General features: G+C 44.4%; 1 protein-coding gene and 1 long non-coding RNA gene across 2 annotated transcripts; both read right to left on the bottom strand.

Annotated features, from left to right (window-relative positions):
• Nucleotides 1-2,626: 2,626 nt before the first annotated feature.
• Nucleotides 2,627-20,132, bottom strand: LOC118535560 (uncharacterized). Its single transcript, XM_078063045.1, has 4 exons — nucleotides 19,752-20,132; nucleotides 17,348-17,474; nucleotides 11,980-12,075; nucleotides 2,627-6,416 (listed from the first exon to the last, which is right to left on the bottom strand). The coding sequence occupies exons 1-4, from the start codon at nucleotides 19,782-19,784 to the stop codon at nucleotides 4,576-4,578; spliced, it is 2,097 nt and encodes a 698-aa protein (XP_077919171.1). The 5' UTR covers nucleotides 19,785-20,132; the 3' UTR covers nucleotides 2,627-4,575.
• On the bottom strand, nucleotides 9,180-9,854 carry LOC144380255 (uncharacterized). Its single transcript, XR_013444244.1, has 2 exons — nucleotides 9,489-9,854; nucleotides 9,180-9,374 (listed from the first exon to the last, which is right to left on the bottom strand). It is a non-coding gene; the product is annotated as an uncharacterized LOC144380255 (long non-coding RNA).
• Nucleotides 20,133-20,464: the final 332 nt, after the last annotated feature.

Here is a 20,464-nt window from a genome sequence, read left to right as displayed (position 1 = left end):
TCCATGGGTCAGAGAGGGAGTCTCAAATGGAATCAAGAAATATTTAAACTGAATGAAAATGAATTCAAAACAAATCAGAGTTTGTGGGATGGAACTTCAACAGTGCTGAGAGGGAAATTCATAGAACCAAATGCTTCTTATATTAGAAAAGAAAAAAAAAACAAACCTTCAAGTTTAATAATCTAATCTACCATCTCAAGAAACTACACAGCACTATATAAAACTAGAGAGAGCAAAAGAAATAAAGAGAAGAAATTGAGAATAGAAAGAGAAAATCAATGATATAAAAAGCTAGTTCGGGGCGCTTGGATGGCTCAGTCGTTGGGCGTCTGCCTTTGCCTCAGGTAGTGATCCCAGGGTTCTGGGATCGAGCCCCACATCTGGCTCCCTGCTCAGCGGGAAGCCTGCTTCTCCCTCTCCCACTCCCCTGCTTGTGTTCCCTCTCTTGCTGTGTCTCTCTCTGTCAAATAAATAAATAAAATCTTAAAAAAAAAAAAAAAGCTAGTTCTTTTAAATAGTCAATAAAATTGATAAAAATCTAAGAAGATTAATAAAGAGTAGATATGCATTTCCAATATCAGGAATAAAACAGGAGATATAAACACAGATCTTCCTATCATGAAAAGAATAATAAAGGGATGCTTCAAACAATTCCACGATTTAATTAGAAGACTTAGATGAAATGGAACAACTCCTCCAGAAGGGCATTCTATCAAAACCCACCCAATATAAAATAGATACTCTGAATAGTTCTATACCAATTAAGTTGAATCAATATGTGATTAAAAGTATCCCAAAGAAAGGGGCGCCTGGGTGGCTCAGTCGTTGAGCGTCTGCCTTCAGCTCAGGTCATGATCAGCCCCACATAGGGCTCCCTGCTCCGCGGGAAGCCTGCTTCTCTCTCTCCCACGCCCCCTGCTTGTGTTCCTGCTCTCGCTCTCTCTCTGTCAAATAAATAGATTAAAAAAAATTTTTTTTTTAAAGATTTTATTTATTTGACAGAGAGAGACACAGCAAGAGAGGGAACACAAGCAGAGGGAGTGGGAGAGGGAGAAGCAGGCCTCCCGCCGAGCAGGGAGCCCGATGTGGGGCTCGATCCCAGGACGCTGGGATCATGACCTGAGCCGAAGGCAGACGCTTAACCATGTGAGCCACCCAGGCGCCCAATAGATAAAAATTTTAAAACAACAACAACAAAAAGTATCCCAATGATTTCACTGGAGAATTCTACCAAATATTTAAATAAGAAATAATACCAATTCTACAAAATCCCATTCAGGGGGAGGGAGGAAAAGAGGAAAAGAAAGGAAGAAAAGAGGAACACTTCCCAGTTCATTCTGGGAAGCAAGTAGTGCTCAGACACCAGTACCAGTACAAAAAAATTAAACTATACACCAATATGCTCATGATTTTAGACACTAAGTTCCTCAGCAAAATACTAGCAAATAGAATGCTATTATTAATAATATTCCATGACTGGTGCAGTTTACTGCAGGGAGGCAAGGCCAGTTCAGCATTCAAATCCAGTCAGAGGAATCCGTAATATAAACAGACCACAGAAGAAAAATCACATGATCACATCAACCAAAGAAGAAAAAGCGTTTGGCAAAATTCAATACCCGTTCGTAATGGAAACTCTTAGCAAATTAAGAGGGTGATTTTCCAAACTAGATAAAGAACATCTGTATATAGAGAGACGAACCAAAAAACAGACCCTTAACTATAGAGAACAAACAGATGGTTACCAGAGGGGAGGTGATTGGGGGGAATGGGTGAATTAGGTGAAAGGAATTAAGAATACACTTACCTGTTTTTATTTTTTTTAAGATTTTATTTATTTATCTGACACAGAGAGAGCACAAGCAGGGGGAGTGGGAGAGAGAGAAGCAGGCTCCCCGCTGAGTAGGGAGCCCGATGCAGGGCTTGATCCCAGGACCTTGGGAACATGACCCGACCCACAGGTAGTCACCTAACTGACTGAGCCACCCAGGCGCCCCAACAGTACACTTATTTTGATGAGCAATGAGTAATATATGGAACTGCTGAGTCACTATATTGTACACCTGAAACTAATATAATGTTGTGTGTTAACTACATTGGAGTTAAAAATAAAAAAAAAGTAAAATAAAAACCCCACAGCTATCATCATATTTAATGGTCAACACTGAATGCTTTCTGTTTAACGTTATGAACAAAGCAAGTATGTCTTCTTTCACCACTTCTATTCAACATTGCACTGCAAGTTCTAGCTAGTACAATAAAAATAGAAAAGAGGAATGAAAGAGATACAGATTAGGAAGAAGACAAAAGATGTTTGCTATTTGCTGATAACATTATTTTTTATGAAGAAAATCCTCAGGAATCCACAAAAAAAAAAATCTAGAAAAAGTGAATTCTGCAAGGTTGTAGGAAACAAGGTCAACATATCAAAACTAATCGTATTTCTCTGTAACAGTAATGATCATGTGCAAACTGACATTAAAAACTCAATATGATATATGACTCCCCCAAAAAAGTGCCTAGATAAAAATCCAACAAAATATGATCAGAATCTACAAATGGAAAATTATAAAACACTAACGAAATAAAAAAGGATCTAAATAAATGAAGAGACATACCACATTCATGGACTGAGTCAATATAATAGATGCCAAATCTCACCAAAATGATCCATAGACTAATATAATGTTTATCAAAATCCCAGCAAGATGTTTTATAAATGCAGAAAAACACAACAAAGTGTATATAGAAAGCTAAGGGAAAAAAATTAATATGGAAAGATAATCAATTTTTAAAATTTAGGGTGAGTAATCACTTTACCCAATTTTAAGATTTACTGAAAGCTACAGTAATCAAGATAGTGTGGTACTGGCACAGGTTTGGACATACAAATCAATGGGATAATACAGAGAACTCAGAAATAGACCAACATAAACATGCCTAACTGATTTTTGACTAAGGAGTAAACATAATTCAATGGAGGCATAATACTGTAGTCTAGTTTTCAACTAATGGTGCTGGTCAACTGAACATCCTTAGGCAAAAATACAAGAAAGAAACTCAACCTCACATGGTAATTCAAAAATGAACTGAACACAGATGAGATTTAAACATAAAAGGTAAAACTATAAAACTTTTAAGAGAAAATATTCAGGACTGAGAGCTTGCTTAAGACTTCTTACATGACATGAAAAGGATTAAGAGGTTCCTTCATAATAATGCCATGAATAAATATAACAAAAATGGCTTGGCCTACAATGGCAATACAAAAGTACATATGTGGTGATTTAAAAGGCCCTGAGGAGGGTTAACGTGAATGCATGATTATTTTTACATCTTTCTTCACAGCATATTTCTTAGTGTGAGGTAATACTATCATGCGTAGCTCAAAAAACAAAACAAAACAAAACAAAAAAACCAAAGAAGGAATTCCAAAAGACCCTGATAAAAGGTACTACTCATTACTTATTATACCAGGACTAAGGCCATGGTAACAACTGTGAAACTCACAGATACCTGCATGTGCACATATCAATTTCATCTGTTAAAATTCTAGTCAATTTCCTCAATAGCAAATCTTCACACGATCTTTTGTAAGATTAAAAATGAGATTTCTTCTCTGTGCTTTTCTGAGTTTATTTTTTCTTAAGCTAATTTAGCTATGTATTTGATTTTGTTTTGGCTCTAATTCAACCCCTAGAAAACAACTGATGTGGACTTGGGAGAAGCCTAAGGAGGACTGGAGAAGCTCAGGAACCGCAATCAGAGGGAAGAATTCAGATTCATCTGGGAAGGTCACGTAGCTACACTGCTGTCCTCATCACACAAAAAAACCAATAAACAAGTAGATCAAGAGCAAGTATAAGTAGTGGGTTGTTAAAGACACATGAAAAAACATTTTGTTTTTGTTTAAATCAAAGTCTTAAGAGTGTGGTACAGTGGGCCTATTTATACGTACATCTTTACCTCCTGAAATTTAACAGTATTTCATAACTCAAGCCTTCATATTTCTAAGACTTATGCTACTCAAGGGTAGAGACGAAGCTGTAGAACAAAGGCTTTCAATAAATGTTTTCAGACACACCCTAAATGTCCAACTGTCCTGACAATGGACAGCAGTGGAAGTATACACAAGATAAAGGGGACAAGGCTCTCTCATCTCTGAAACACCCCCCCTTCCCCAAATAGGATAAGGAACAAACTACCATAGGCTTGCCACTGAAGTCTGAAAGAAACCATGCTTGAATTTCTCTTTTATGTCTCCTCTTCCTTTGTTTAAATATCCCTGAGATAATTTTTCAGTGTAAACTGAGGAGAAAGATGTGGCTGATGGTTATGCTAAGTTCATGAGAATGACTGGATCACACTCCTGGATGAATTCACAGATGCAGAATAAGGCTCTGGACTGGGTAAATTTCCAGTCTGACTCCTCAGATGACAAATGATATCCTACAACAAAAGGGTTTCTCATAGGGAAGGAAACTGAGGGGTTTCTCTTTGGTATGAATGATCAGATTCTGAGTAAGATGTTTCCTCAGTGGTTACATTCAAGAAGTCTTTCCCCAATAGGAGCTCTTAGAGGGTGACTGAGGACTGCCCACTCGTGAAGGGTCTTCCCACTTCTGTTACACTGACAGGGTTTCTCCCAGTATGAATCCTCTGATGCTGAGTGAGGGATGAGCTGCGACTGAAGGCTTTTCCACACTCACTGCACTCATAGGGCTTCTCTCCAGTGTGGATAACGGAGTGTCGGATGAGGCTTGTGCTCCAGCAAAAGGATTTCCCACACTCCATGCATTCATAGGGCTTCTCTCCACTGTGAATCCGCTGGTGCCTCGTGAGCCCTGAACGGCGGTTGAAGGCCTTCCCACACTCCATGCACTCATACGGCTTCTCTCCAGCGTGGATGCTGATGTGTCGAATGAGGTCTTTCCTAGTGCTAAAGGCTTTCCCACATTCTTTGCACTCAAAAGGTTTTTCTCCAATGTGAGCCCTTTTATGCAAGATGAAAGTGTAGCAGTAGGTGAAGGCCTTTCCGCACTCACTGCACTCAAAGGGCTTCTCCCCAGTGTGGATAATGGCATGTCGAATGAGGTTTGCCCTCTGGCAAAAGGCTTTGCCACACTCCATGCATTCATAGGGCTTCTCTCCACTGTGAATCCGCTGGTGCCTCGTGAGGTATGACCGGCGGTTGAAGGCCTTCCCACACTCCGTGCACTCGTAGGGCTTCTCCTCAGTGTGGATGCTGAAGTGTCGGATGAGGTCTGATCGATTGCTAAAGGCTTTCCCACATTCTTTGCATTCATAGGGTTTTTCTCCAGTGTGGGCCCTTTTGTGCAAGATGAAGGTAGAGCAGTGGGTGAAGGCCCTTCCGCACTCGCTGCACACATAGGGTTTTTCCCCAGTGTGACTCCTCTGGTGCTGCTTGAGGTGTGACCGGCGGTAGAAGGCCTTCCCACACTCGAGGCACTTGTATGGCTTCTCTCCTGTGTGGATGACGTAGTGCTGAATGAGGTCCGTGCTGTCGCAAAAGGCTTTCCCACATTCACTGCATTCAAAGGGTCTCACTCCAGTGTGAATCTGCTGGTGCCACGTTAGGTGGGACCTGCGGTTGAAGGCCTTCCCACACTCTATGCACTCAAAGGGCTTCTCTCCCGTGTGGATGATGTAGTGTCGAAGGAAACCAGTCTTATCACGGAAGGCTTTCCCACATTCTTTGCACACAAAGGGTTTTTCTCCAGTGTGGCTTCTGTTATGCAAGACTAAATTGGAGCGGTGGGTGAAGGCCTTTCCACATTCACTGCACTTATAAGGCTTCTCTCCAGTGTGAATCCGCTGGTGCCTTGTGAGGTGTGACCTGCGGTTGAAGGCCTTCCCACACTCCGTGCACTCATAGGGCCTCTCCCCCGTGTGGATCATGTGGTGCTGGAGGAGGTGTGTGCTCTTGCTAAAAGTTTTCCCACACTCGGTGCATTCATAGGGCTTCGCTCCAGTGTGAATCTGCTCATGTCGCACAAGAAAGCAATTCTTGGTAAACACTTTGCCGCATTCCTCACACTGATAGGGATGTTTCCCTTTATGAATCAAGGGATCTTTCAGTAGTCCCCGTGAGTCATATTCGTGGAGAACATGTCCTGGAGGGATCAGCTCCCGTACAGTCCTTGAGTGTACACCATCACCTGTCCCTAAACCATCATGCTCAGGCTTCATGTTCCCAGGGAGCTTCTCCGTTTGGGGGTCTATCCCTGGTTTCAACTGGCTTTCCAGCATTTCTGATGGCCTATCCTGATTCTTGCCTTGCCCCAGCTGGGAGTCCCCCAGAGCTTGCTGAGTCAGTTGTTCCTGTGGTGAGACTTCCTCAGATAAGGCAAGGTGAGAAAGGGAAAGCTCTGTGGTCCCGGGTTTTGTACTGTCACCTGAAGGGAATACAATATACAGAAGGGCTTATTAGAAATGGCAACACAGAAAAACAAAATCGCCATTTCAGTGGGAATAAGAAGACGAAAACAGTGGCTCTGTGCCTGCCATGTTTTCAAATCTCTGAAATCCAGTTTGCAATTTCTTTTTGGACCCTGAATTCTTGAAACCTTTGAGGGGAAACCCAGAGGGAGAGAACAGATGGGGGACAGAGTGTCTGGCAACTAGGGACAAGTACACAGAGTAGTGACACTGCATTGCTGGGTTTGCTCAAAGCTAGAATGCCTCCAGGTGCTGTAAGAGGCCAGCGAAGGGGCACCTGACGCAGCCTCCACAGCAGCTGGAAAGAGGTCGGGGAGGGTTCCTAGGCAGGGAATGAGAGAAACTGCCATATAGAGAAAACAGGAAAGCCATTTCAGCCTTAGTTGATGGAATGAACAAAGGTAGAGTCTTTCAAGATTCAGGGAACCTTCAGTGCACCAGACGATGGGGCCGGTAAGAGTGCAAGCCCCTGACATGGGATTAGTGTCCACACAAGAAGAAACATAAGAGCGTTTGCGTCTTCTCAGTGCCATGTGAGGATAGAAGAGGAGACTCCTATCTGCAAACCAGGAAGAGGGCCCTCACCAGACACCAGATCTGCCAGCCCCTGGATCCTACACTTCCGGCCTCCAGAGCTGTGGGAAATCAACGTTTCTTGTTTAATCCTCCAGTCTGTGGCATTCTTGTTACAGCAGTCCAGACTGACTAGGCAGTTGGTATGAGTAATGTTCTCATTCTTGAAGTCAGTGATGTTAAGTGTATTATTTTCAAAAAAGAAATGAATGAGCAAGTAACTTAGTTAACACATCAATTAATCAAGGTCATTCGTGAATCAGTGATGACAATGTGTCATAAACCAAGGTTTATGATTAATCGAAATCTGTACCTGAGGTCCACTAAACAAAAGTTAGAGGTCACAGCAGTATTATGGTTAAGATCATGATCTCTGACCACAGAAACCCTAGGCCCAAGTCCCACAAGAACTTAGTATTAGCTCCGTGGCACCTGGCAAGGCACTCAAATTTCGTAAGTCCTCATTTTGTCTTCTAAAAAATAAAGCTAGAAACAGAGACTGTCCTGTAGGACTCTGAGAATGAAGTGAAATCCTGCATTTACGACATTTACTATGTGAACCGTGTTCAGTATGAGGCCAGACACTGAGCAAAATGTAACTACATGTCAGCTCTAATTTTTTATTATGGGTTAGTCATATAATATACATCTGGGACCTAATTAGGAAGCATATAAATTGGCACTGTCAGAATGTGTGGATTAACCTTGAAGAATATTGAAGAATAAGGGGAGCCTGGGTGGCTCAGTCGTTAAGCGTCTGCCTCCAGCTCAGGTCATGATCCCAGGGTCCTGGGATCGAGCCCCGCATCGGGCTCCCTGCTCCGCGGGAAGCCTGCTTCTCCCTCTCCCACTCCCCCTGCTTGTGTTCCCTCTCTCGCTGTCTCTCTGTGTCAAATAAATAAATAAAATCTTTATAAAAAAAAAAAAGAGTATTGAAGAATAAAAAGAATGGTCCATGAGATGCCTGATGAGCCAACATTACAGTCACCAGAATAAGAAGACAAGGAAGGTCCTGGGAGATTAGGGGCAGAGACTCCAAGAGGATCGGATGCTCACGATACAATCTGAAAAGTCTGCTGCATTATGAATTCACATAGCTGGAGATTAAGAGAGTTGGCTCTGGAGCCAGAACACTCGGCACAAATTCTGCCCGTACCAAGTGAGTTGATACTGGACAAATTACTTAGCTGTTCCTATCTCAATTTCCTCGTCTGAAAAACTGAGAGACTGAGTTTCTGCCTCACCGACTGTCCTGAAGTTGTTAAATGAGAAAATGCCTATAAAGTGGTCAGCACAGTGCCAGCCACTGGAGGATCGTTTGGGAAATTGGGGGCCATCACCCATTATCACTATGGTTACTGCTATATTTGAAAATTAGGAGCAAAGCAGTGACCGTATAAGGAACACTTTCAGTGCTGTGGTACAGAGGAACCCCCTCACAGGGCCTCAAAGCACAGAGAGAATGATGTTACCACTTTCACATGTGAATGGTGGGAATGTGAAAGGGAGCAGCCTTCTTCAGAACTGCTTGGCATTTTTCCAATAAAGCCAACCTGACCTGGAAACATACCAGAATCTATTCCTAACAGAAACCAGTGCTTATCTGCACGAAAACACATAACAAGAATATTCTCAGCAGCATTAAGTTGAAAACAACAGGAATGCCCGCCAAGAGGGGAATGGATAAATGAATGGCAGTTTTTCATACAATGAGATATTACGCTAGATTGAGAGTGAATGAACTCCAACTATATGCAACCACATGAAAAGAATCTCACAGACATAACGATGGTCAAAAGGAGACAAATACACACCCAGCATATGGTAGGGTTCCACAGTCAAAACAAATTCATGCTGATGGTCTCAAGAGGGATTACCTAGCAGAAGGGGCTTCTGAAGGCATGAGACCCTGACGAGGTGCTGGAAATGTTGTACAGTAGTCCCCTTTATCTGTGAGGGATTTGTTCCAAGACCCCCAGTGAGTCCCTGGAATTGTGGCTAGTACCAACCCTATATACTCTGTTTTTTATATATACAAACCTATAGTAAAGTTTAATTTATAAATCTGGTACATAAGAGATTAACAGAAGTAATAATAAAATAGAACAATTATAACAAACACTGTAATAAAAGTTACACAAACGTGGTCTCTCTCTCAAAATATTTTATTATACAGCACTCACCCTTCTTGTGATGCTGTGAGATGATAAAATGCCTACACGATGAGATGAAGTGAGGAGAATGACACAGGCATGTGACACAGTATTAAGCTACTGGTAACCTTCTAATGATACATCAGAAGGACGATCATCTGCTTCTGGACCATAACTGACCAAGGGTAACTAAAACCACGGAAAGCAAAACCACAGATAAGGGGGCACCACGGTATACATCAAATATTAACATAGGTGGTGGTTATATGGGCTTTTATGTACACAAAGATTCATCAAGCTGACCTCTTAAGATTTTTGCACAACAGAGCATATGAGTTACAACTCATTCAAACAGTGCAAGAAGGGACGCCTGGGTGCCTCAGTCAGTTAAGCTCTGCCTTTGACTCAGGTCATGATCTCAGGTCCTGGGATTGAGTTCCGCATCGGGCTCCTTGCTCAGCTGGGAGCCTGCTTTGCCCTCTGCCTGCTGGTGCCCCTGCTTGTGCTCTCTCTGACAAATAAAATCTTTTTAAAATATAAATAAATTAAAATTAAAATAAAAAAAAAGTGCAAGAAAATAACAGTAAATGGAAGAATGGAACACAAGTACAGATATCTCTTGCAAGAATGAGACAACTTGGGGCGTGTGGGTGGCTCGGTTGGTTAAGCATCTGCCTTCGGCTCAGGTCATGATCCTGGAGTCCTGGGATTGGGCCCTGCATTGGGCTCCCTGCTCAGTGGGGAGTCTGCTTCTCCCTTTCCCCCTGCTCGTGCTCTCTCTTTCTCTCTCTCTCTCAAATAAACAAATAAAATCTTAAAAAAAAAAAAACACACAATGAGACAACTTTTCCTAGAAAACGTTATAGAAAAGGTTAAAAAGGGAAAGCAGTTGATACCAGTGTGAAGACACTGGAGAGCCATGACTTTTTCATTTACTTTCCCCTAGTATGATGCAACCAAGCATATTTTTATGTTGAACAGAGAATGGGTAAAGTTACAGAAAAGGCAGAAAAGCAGTGAAGCAAGAAGCCAGTTCCCTGAAAAGAGGTGATCTGGCCTCTAGTGTGAGAATTTGCCATGGGGACAAGGGGACAAGGCCTCCTCTGGGGGGAGGTGAGAAGGGAGGCCACACATATGAGAGATTCAGATCAATCTGTAACAGTTGGTGATCAAGCAACACCAGAACACAGACTATTTTCGATATGAAAATATGCTAAGACATCCGTGGCTGGGGGATGTGGTGAAGGTCTGGAACAAGCTCTCAGTGGCTGGGGAGCCAGTATGGGAGACAGGGCAGATGAGAGGCACATAGGAGATGTGGGGAGACCAGCTATCACCCAGGCAAAAGTTGAAAACCTGGACTTAGGAGTGTAGGGATGGGTCTCAGGGAGGAGGGGAGGTGGTGAAGACGTTCATGTGAAACGGACAGGATGTCTGAATGTAGGGGTTAGTAGAGATGGAGGTGCTGAGGAGTTATCTGAAGTTGCATCTGGCCTTCTAACGTGCATGGGAGGTGGGAGGAGCAGGCAAAACCATGAGCTCCCTCTTAGGCATGTTGAGCGAGAAGTGTCTTTTCCACTTTTCCACAGATGTGAGACTAGTGACAAGGGTGAAGATTTGGAACACACTCTGAGGGGCCGAACAGACACACACTTGGGATGAAAGCCCAAGGGACCACCAGAGGGGAGAGAGCATGCCTCTGCAGTGGCACCAGTCAGCACACCTGACATCCCCAGGGCCTCAGCAACCCAGATTTGGGGAATAGAAGGCAAAGTGTTACCTTGAAGGTTAAGCAAACAGGAGGGGTGCGAAGACATGGAGCAAGGGAGTGCTTCTGAGTGTCTGACTGGCACCTGGAGACTGGGCGGATGGAGAAGGTGAGGAAGGGTGGGATGCAGAGGACAGCTTGTTTCCTTGCAGTGCAGAAGGAAATGTGAGATACTATCATTATTCATTAGGACTAATATTATGATCTGAGTAACACTAACAGCTTACTTTTGCTGAGCCATTCACTCACTATGGGTCAGGGCCAGTGTGAGCCAGTTTCATGCACAATCTGGTACATCCTCAAACAACCCAATGACCTGCGAACAGACTGAGTGTTGCAGACTACATTCACTGAACCATTTGTTCCTCTCCTTGGATACACAGCTCAGCCTCATTTCCTAGCCCCAGGTGCCTAAGTGTGGCCAGATGTCTTGTCAGTGGAATGTGAGGAGAAATAGTGTATGTGGAAGTGGGTATTACACCTTCCTTTCTTCTCCCGTTTCCCCTCTGCCAGCTAGAAGATGCCAGGACAACATGCAAGTCTCATGTTGATGATAGGAGGTACCTGGGTCCCCAAATAACTGCATGGTACACAGCTCCACACTGACCCACATGGTCCTTGGGTGAGAAAAGTACTTTTCATATGCTGAGCCACCAAGATTCTGGAATATGCCTGTTAGAGCAGTTAGATTCACATTGGCTGAACTTATATATAAAGGCACAGTGAGATATGCACCTTCCCCAGGGCCACAAGGCTGCTGTGAGTCCCAGCTAGTTTTTAAGCCCAAGCAGCTGGAACTGAGAGCCTGAACTTATTATCTAATAGGTCCTACACCTCCACAGGAGCGCTGGAGATTGTGATAGGGCTGGAGGGGGTGGGCAGAAGGACCACAGGTTAAAAGGCTCCATGGATCCTAAGACTCTAGAGAGGCCACAATAATAAAACTTCCACAAATTCCAGTGGCAGTAATCGCTGTGCTGTCTGAAAGCTGCCATGACCCTGACCCAGCCAGCTGTTGGCACCTACCTGGGCAGGAGTCAGGGGAGAGGCCTCTCTTCAATGTCTGTAACTCTGGGCTGTGATCCAATGGGTAGAACAGCTCTGGTTTGGGCAAAGGACAGCCTGTTCAAGGAGAAAGGAAAAGGATGTGGAAATTGTGGTGAGAAGAAAGAAACCTCTCAATCTAGACTGGGACTTCAGAATTTGGAGAAGGCCTCAGAATGAAGCTGCTCCCATCCATGCAAACAAAATGATATGACCTGGAAACCAATGCATAAAACATCATTATTGGGCCCCAAAGACTGTAGACATTAGGGTTGGCTCCAGAGACAGCACCAATTCCCTTTGATCTCCATCATGTAGAATCCCAACACTGTTCAGACCTATCTCCTGAATGTGCTTTCTAATTAATCCAGTCAGGGGCCTCTACCTCCCTGTGCATCAGCCATACCTGGTGAGCCTGAATGCCACCACAGACTAATTTACATAAAATCTCTGGGGTGAAGCCTAGGCATCAGATTTTAAACACTCCCCAGGTGATGGCACCCCACCTGGTAGGTTAAAAAACCCTGGTTTCCATCATTTCACAAATGGCATCCCTGAGTATCGACAATCTGAGGAAGGTTGGCTACTCTGAGTAAAGAGAAAGGTTTATTCCAGGCAAAAAGACTGGAAGACAAAAACAGGAATAGGACAACAAATAGGAAACAGTGACAAACACGGTAAATATTAATCCCACTATATCAACATCACTTGGAACACCAATGTTTTTCTAAATACTCCAATTATAAGACAGAGGTTGTCAGAGTGGATCAAAAAACAAGACCCGGGGTGCCTGGGTGGCAGTCAGTTAAGCGTCTGACTCTTGGTTTCAGCTCAGGTAGTGAGACTGAGCCCCGTGTCGGGTTCCACATGCTTAGTGCAGAGTCTGCTTGAAATTTTCTCTCCCTCTGCCCCTCCCACTCATGCTTTCCCTCTCTCTAAAACAAATAAATAGGGGCGCCTGGGTGGCTCAGTCGGTTAAGCATCTGCCTTTGGCTCAGGTCATGATCCCAGGGTCCTGGGATCGAGTCCTGCATCGGGCTCCCTGCTCAGCGGGGAGTCTGCTTCTCCCTCTCCCTCTGCCTGATGCTCTGCCTGCCTGTGTGCTGTCAAATAAATAAATAAAATCTTAAAAAATAAATAAATAAATAAATAAATAAATAAATCTTAAAAACAAAAACAAAACCAAACCCAACTATAGGTTGTCTATAAGAAACCCACTGTAAATATATAAATAAGACACATACATGTTGAAAATAAATGAATGGAGAAAAATACACTAATATGTTAATAAAATATGTTAATACTAATCAAAAGAAAGCAAGCATACCTATGTTATTTCAGACAGAGGAGACTTCAAAGCAAGGAAAGTTACCAGGGATAAAGAAGGCATTATGTAATGATAAATGGGTTAATTTGCAAAGAAAACATAAAAATCCTTAATCTATATGTGTCTGGCAACACAATGTCAAACTATATGAGGCAAAAACTGATAGAATGACAAGAAGAAATAGATGAATCCACTATCAAAGCTGGAAACCACACTACCCCTCTATCAGAAATGTACAGATCCAACACACAGAAAACTAGTAATGACATAGTTGAACTCAACAATACCATCAATTAATTGGATATAACAGACATCTACAGACTACTTCATCTAAAAACAGAATATATGTTCTTCTCAAATTCACATGGAACATTTACCATGATAGATTATATTCTGGGCCATAAAAACACACTTTAACAAATTTTAAAAAGAACAGAAATCACAAAATGTCTGCTCTCAGACAATAAAGTAATTAACTAGAAATTAATAACATAAAGATAACTGGAAAATCCCTAAATAGGTAAAGATTAAACAACACACTTTTATTTATTTATATTTTTATTTTTAAAGATTTTTTTATTTATTTGACAGAGAGAGACACAGCAAGAGAGGGAACATAAGCAGGGGGAGTGGGAGAGGGAGAAGCAGGCTTCCCGCTGAGCAGGGAGCCCAATGTGGGGCTCGATCCCAGGACCCTGGGATCATGACCTGAGCCAAAGGCAGACGGTTAACAACTGAGCCACCCAGGCGCCCCTGAACAACACACTTTTAAATAACACATTGGTCTAAGATGCAATCTCAAGAAAGTAAAAAATATTTTGACCTAATGAAAACAAAAATACAGGGCACCTGGCTAGCTCAGTTGGAAGAGCATGTGACTCTTGATCTTGGGGTCATGAGTTCGAGCCCCACGCTGGGTGTATAGGTTACTAAAAAATAAAAAAATAAACTTTCAACAAACTAACTAAAAAACCAAAAATACAACCTAGCGAAATTTATAGGATGAAACAAAGCATGCTTAGCAGGAAATTTATAACACAGAATGCTTATTTTTTAAAAGAAAGATCTGAAGTTAATTATATAAATTTCCACCTTAGGCAACTAGAAGAAGAATAAATTAAATGCAAAATAAACACTACAAAAGAAATAAGAATTAGAGCAGGAATCAATGAAATTGAAAACAGAAAATAGAGAAAATCAACAAAACCAAAATCTGGTTCTCTAAAATGATCAATAAAATTGATAAGCTTCTAGCCAAGCTAAGAAGAAATGAGAAATGACACAAATTACTACTACCAGAAATAGAACAGAGGACATCACTACAGATCCCACGGACATTACAAGAATATTAACAGAATACTATTAACAATTTTATCTTCACAAATTTGATAACTGAGATGAAGGAACCAATTACTTGAAAGACACAATCTGCTAAAACTCACACAAGAAGAAACAGAAATCTGAATAGGCCTATATCTATTAAGGAAATCAAATCAATAGTTAATAACCTTCCAAAAAAAACAAAGCACCAGGCCCAGCTGGGTTAACTGGTGACTTCTACCAAACACTGAAGAAATTATACCAAGTCCCTTCATTCTCTTCCAGAGACAGAAACAGAGGGGTATTTCCTAACTCAATCTGTAAGTTTGAGTTAGGAAATCTGTAACTCTAATATCAAAACCAAACACATTACAGAAAAGTATACACAGTATCTCTCATGAATATAGATGTAAAAAAATCCCCCACAAAATATTAACTAATCAAACCCAACAATGTATAAAAAGATTACATACCACAACCAAGTGGGATTTATCCCAGATATACAAACCTGGATAAAAATTTAAAAATCAATTAATATAATCCATCACATCAACAGGCTAAAGAAAAATCACACATTTATATTGATAGCTGCAGAAAAGCATTGATAAAATCCAACATCCATTCATTAAAAAAAAGGAAAAGAACTCTTAGCAAAATGGGAATAGAGGGAAATTTCCTCAGCTTGATAAAGAATATCTATAAAAATACCTACAGCTAACAACCTACTTTAAGGTGAGAAACTTAGAGCTTTCCCACTAAGATCAGGAACAAGGCAGGATGTCCTTGCTAACCATTTTTCAACATTATACTGAAAGCACCAGCTAATGTAATATGGCAAGAAAAAGGTATATAGACTAAGAAGGAAGAAATAAAATTCTTTATCTGTGGATGACATGGTCACCTATGTGGAAAATCCAACAGAATCAACAAAAGACCTCTGGAACTAATAAGCAATTATAGCTAGATTGCAGGATACAAGCTTAATGTACAAAATGCCTTTGTATGTACCAGAACTTAACAAGTAGAATTTAAAATTAAAAACACATTACCATTTACATTAGTACTCCCCAAATGAAATACTTAGGTATAAATCTAACAAAATATATATAGGATCTGTATGAGGGAAGCTACACAACTTCAATAAACAAAATCAAAAAAACAAAATAAATGGAACGATATTTCATGTTCATGGATAGGAAGGCTCAATATTGTCAAGATGTCAGTTCTTCCCTATTTGATCTGTAGATTCAATGCAATACCAGTCAAAATCCCGGCAAGTCATTTTGTGGATAGCAACAAACTGATTCTCAAGTTTATATGGAGAAACAAAAGATCCTGGTCTCCTAAGCATTACAGTTAAAAGGAAACAGCAAACACTCTTGTATGGGGCCAGCAACCTGAGTCCAAAAAGGCTAAAGCAGTGAGAGGGGAAGGGGGATGTGTGCAGGAGGATTCAATCCTCAAGAAACGGGGGTCAAGAGAAGAGGCAGACTTGGTGATACTAGACACCATTTCATGAACCACTAAGAACAAAAAGCTGGGAACTGCACTCAGTAATTTGGTCAAATAGAGACACATGCATAAATAGAAAGTATCATCTATTCTGGCCAACATTTCACAAAAGAAACCACCAAAAAATGCAGAGGAGAGCTTTTCACAATGAAGACGTGTCTTTTAAATTGAACAGATTGGGGCGCCTGGGTGGCTCAGTCATTAAGTGTCTGCCTTTGGCTCAGGTCATGATCCTAGGGTCTTGGGATCGAGCCCTGCATCGGGCTCCCTGCTCAGCGGGAAGCCTGCTTCTCCCTCTCCCACTCCCCCTGCTTGTGTTCCCTCTCTCGCTGTGTCTCTCTCTGGCAAATAAATATATAAAATCTTTAAAAAAAAATTAAAAAAAAATAAATCGAACAGATTAAGCTTTATGAGGGACTCCGCTGCAGTGGCCCTATTTTTCTTATTTGCCAAGGATGGCATGCTGGAAGAATTAAACGAGTGAAGAGGAACAGTATCAGCATACAGAAAGAAGTAGAGACAATGACCATGGGGCTTCACACAGCAAGGACTGGGCGGCCACTTCCTGCTGCAAAATAGCTGTGGTAGAAAAAAATCATTGTGAAAAGACAGAGACACAAGCAGACCCACAGAGAGAAGCCAGGACAAAAGCTCCAAAAGCCAGGGATTGTGTTTTTCTAAGTTCCTGTATCAGTCCCTCAAGGGGCCCAGCTGGAATTCCTGCTTTTAGGTTTTGTGAGACAACCCCATTTCCTCCCAACACACCCTTCTCCTTTGGCTGTGACCAAAAGTAAACTATGTGGGGCACCTGGGTGGCTCAGTCTGCCTTCGGCTCAGGTCATGATCCTTGGGTCCTGGGATCGAGCCCCACATCAGGCTCCCTGCTCGGCCAGGAGCCTGCTTCTCCCTCTCCTGCTCCCCCTGCTTGTGTTCCCTCTCTGGCTATCTCTCTCTCTGTGTCAAATAAATAAATAAAATTAAAAAAAAAAAAAAGAAAAGTAAACTATGTTTCTTACTTAACACTCCTTGAGACGGGAGAGCAGGAAGGAAGAGAGGAGTCCAGAATATGACTGAAGTGGGGAGGAGGACAGGAAGGCTACAGCCGCCTTCTCAAGCAGCCAGGCCTGGAGCCAAAGAGCAGAGTGAAGGAAGTGACAGGTATCCCACACCGCAGAGTTAGGGAGGCCTTACCCAGAGAGACCAGGAGCCCACAGGTCTCCAGCATCACCTCCTGGTACAGGGTCCTCTGGGCCGGGTCCAGCTGCCCCCACTCCTCCTGGGTAAAAGTCACGGCCACATCATCGAAGGTCACAGGCATCTGAAAAGTCAAACAGAGGCAGTGTGTTGGTCTTGGGGTTACTGATGGGAATCAGAGCCCATTTCTCTCGATGGCAAGGGGGCAGAGTGACCAAACACCCCCTGAGGGCTGAGCTCTGTGCTGGACTCAAGGAGGCAGAGATGCTGTTTTGTCCTAATTACAGCAGCAACTCATAAGAGACAGAGCCTCCTATGTGGGAGCCAATGGAGAATGGTGTGAGGGCAGGACCTTCCTGTGGGGACTGTGAGGCACAGAATGGTAAGGGCTTTAAGATGCCACAGAAATGGGAGAGAGTAACAAAGATAATGAAAACAGTACCAATAATAATTGCAGCAATAGCAGCCAAGACTCACTGATCTTCACTGCAGGCCTGACTCGTGCTGACCTCTGTCTTGCTCATGTGAATGAAAGTCCCCAGCTCTGAAGTCTAGAATCAACACCTGCCTGCCGTGTGAACTTGGGAGCCTCACTTCATTTCTCTCAGCCTCACTTTCTGGATCAATACAATAATTCTCACTCAGCAGTAATGGTTATGAGAATTAAAGAAAAAAATCTTTGTAAAAGAAACACTGGGTGACTGGCCACAGCCTGTGAGGTCAGGATCATTATCACGTTTGTGTCAGTCAGGGCCCGGAGGTCCAGGGGACTCTAGGAGCTCACCCACAGTTTACATGCGGTACGCGCAGAAGCAGGATTTGAACGGAGGTCCCTCTGGTCTAGAGTCCAATGGCATAATCTTGACCCTCCTCCATTAGCAAAGGAGTTAATGAAGATGTGCAGCATTTCAGATAAACTTCTCCGCCACACTCATTTCAGCCACCATTGAACACAATTCTGTGGACGTGGGCAGAGGAGCGAACTCATCGTCGCCCACCTCACAGGACGATCACCTGAGGCGGTGGCACCTGCTTGGGAAGCGGCAGGGCCTGCGTCGGGTCCCACTGCCTCCTGTTCCTCCGCGACTACTAAGGAGAATCCACCACGAGTCAATGTTCCTTCTTCCCTCCTGAGTCTTTCCCCCACCCCTTTAGCAACCCTGAGGGAATTCAAACCCCCCCACCTGAGTCTCAACAGCACATGTCCCTGAGGAAAGGATACCTCAGGCCCAGAAAACAGACGTTACTGAGGACAACGCAGGCTGTGGCCATGAGACCAGCCTGCGCCACGGCGTCTGTCGTGGCTGAGAGTATGATGGAACATTCGGCAGATGACCGCACAGTCCGGCCCTCCTAGGGTGTGTCTCAGCAGATGGGGACGGGGGACCACGAAATCACACAGGTACTCTGGGGACTCCTTAAACCACCCATCTACCTTTTTTTGTCCACACACGTCCACTTGCTAAAACGCCATATCCCCACCTCATGCCCAAGGCCTGTGAGGAAGCCTGCTTGGCTTACGAAGTTGACTCCAGGTGTCACCTCCAGGCATCCCTATCTGCTTTTTGTGGAGAAAGGAGTAAAAATATAGGCTCTGGTGGTCAACACACTGGTTGTTTCTGCTACTTAAGAGCTGCAGTGACTTTGGACACTAAATCTCCGAGCCTCAAGGTGTTCTTGTGCAAAAGAGCGATAACAACACAACCCAACTCAGAGGAGCTGAGGGTTAAAGGAGGTGACGTTACGCCTGCCTGTCAGCCCACAGCAAGAACGTGACAGCGAGCTGTCACGGTTCTTTTGTTACTGTCTTCTCTTTGCTCCCACAACATCCTAGACAAATTCAACCACGAACGCTTACTTAATTTTGCCAGGTTCCCTACACAAAAATGCCAGATGATGGGCAAGGAGGGAAGGGGCCATTTTAGCCTGAGCTGCCAGGAAACGTCTCTCCCAGGGAGCGACATCTGAGCAGAGGCCAGACGGATGTGAGAGAGGCCCTGCAAAGTCACAGGGGCAGTACCCCAGGCAAAGGCCAGCGCGAGGACAAAGGCTAGGGGGATGCAAGAGAACTTGGCACGGTCGGGCCGGTGCACCCGGAGAGAAGGCAAGGTCAGAGGAGGTCGGCGGGGAACCGGGTGGGCACCTGCAAGTCACGGCAGCGGGCTGCACTAAGCGACGGAAGCCCCCGGAAGTAAGCACCTTTCATCCTTTGTGCACTGACTGAACAGCTGCCAGGGACCCGCCACAGACGCAGGACTACGGACAAAGTGACAAGCCAGCGCCACTTGCTGTAAACAAACGACAAGGAGAAAAGGGAATCGAATGGCATCTGGCCCTCCAGGCCGCCTGGGAGCCCCTCCGCAGCAGAGCGGAAGCAAGGCTCGGACCGTCGTCCACTCACCCGCAGCGGGTCCATCCACGCCGCCGCCATCATCGGACCCTGTGCACAGAGCGGGACCCGGAGGGGCAGCGGCCGACTGCCACCCTCTCGCTGCCCAGAGCGGGGTGACCTCGGCTGACTGTCGCACTCCGAGCCCGAGTTTCCCCAGTGTGAAATGCGCCCGAGGCCCAGGCGTCGCGTCAGAGCTGCGGGGATAGCGAGCCGCGCGCCAGCGGGCGCTCACGTGACACCCGTTACGGAGGATGAGGGACCGGTGTGAGGCTTGTAGAAAGATACGGAGGTGGGACCTACGGCCCACACCACCTTCTCCGCTCGGGCCTCCGAAAGGTAGCCTGCCTGCCGCTCAAAGCCCCACTGCCCGACCGGCGCAGGCGGATGACGTACGCCTCAAAGGGTCCGGAAGTCCCGCCCCCGCCGGCGCGGGCCGCAGGAAATGCCCCTGTCTTGGGCAGTCATTGGCCCAGCGCCCGCGCAGACACGCGGAGCACAGCCTTCTGGGTAATGTGGTTTTTTCCTTACCGACAATCGGCGGAGGGGCACTTTCCAAGCGTGTCTTCTCCGGCAGAGTGCGCGAGGTCCAGGGAGCAGCCTCAGACTCGCTTCTTCAGAGTGGGATCAAGGGGCGGGGGCGAGGCCGTCCCTCTCATGCCTGGGTAAGTCGAGGCTCAGGAGGCGGGACTTCCGCCCGGGGCCAGGGCACGTGCCAGGTCCCG

This window comes from Halichoerus grypus, chromosome 15 (genome assembly GCF_964656455.1).
Source record: "Halichoerus grypus chromosome 15, mHalGry1.hap1.1, whole genome shotgun sequence".
In the NCBI taxonomy this organism is placed as follows: Eukaryota; Metazoa; Chordata; class Mammalia; order Carnivora; family Phocidae; genus Halichoerus; species Halichoerus grypus.
The sequence above is the reverse complement of the archived record's forward strand: the minus strand, read 5'-3'. Positions and strand labels throughout refer to the sequence as shown.

What these genes read in the sequence shown, in the direction of transcription:
- LOC118535560 (XM_078063045.1), bottom strand. Translation starts at nt 19,784, where the DNA reads ATGATGGCGGCGGCGTGGATGGACCCGCTGCGG. An exon ending in TGGGCTCCTGGTCTCTCTGG is followed by an intron (nt 12,076 to 17,347) that starts GTAAGGCCTCCC and finishes CTCCTTGAACAG; the next exon opens with GCTGTCCTTTGCCCAAACCA. An exon ending in CTCCCCTGACTCCTGCCCAG is followed by an intron (nt 6,417 to 11,979) that starts GTAGGTGCCAAC and finishes TATTCCCTTCAG; the next exon opens with GTGACAGTACAAAACCCGGG.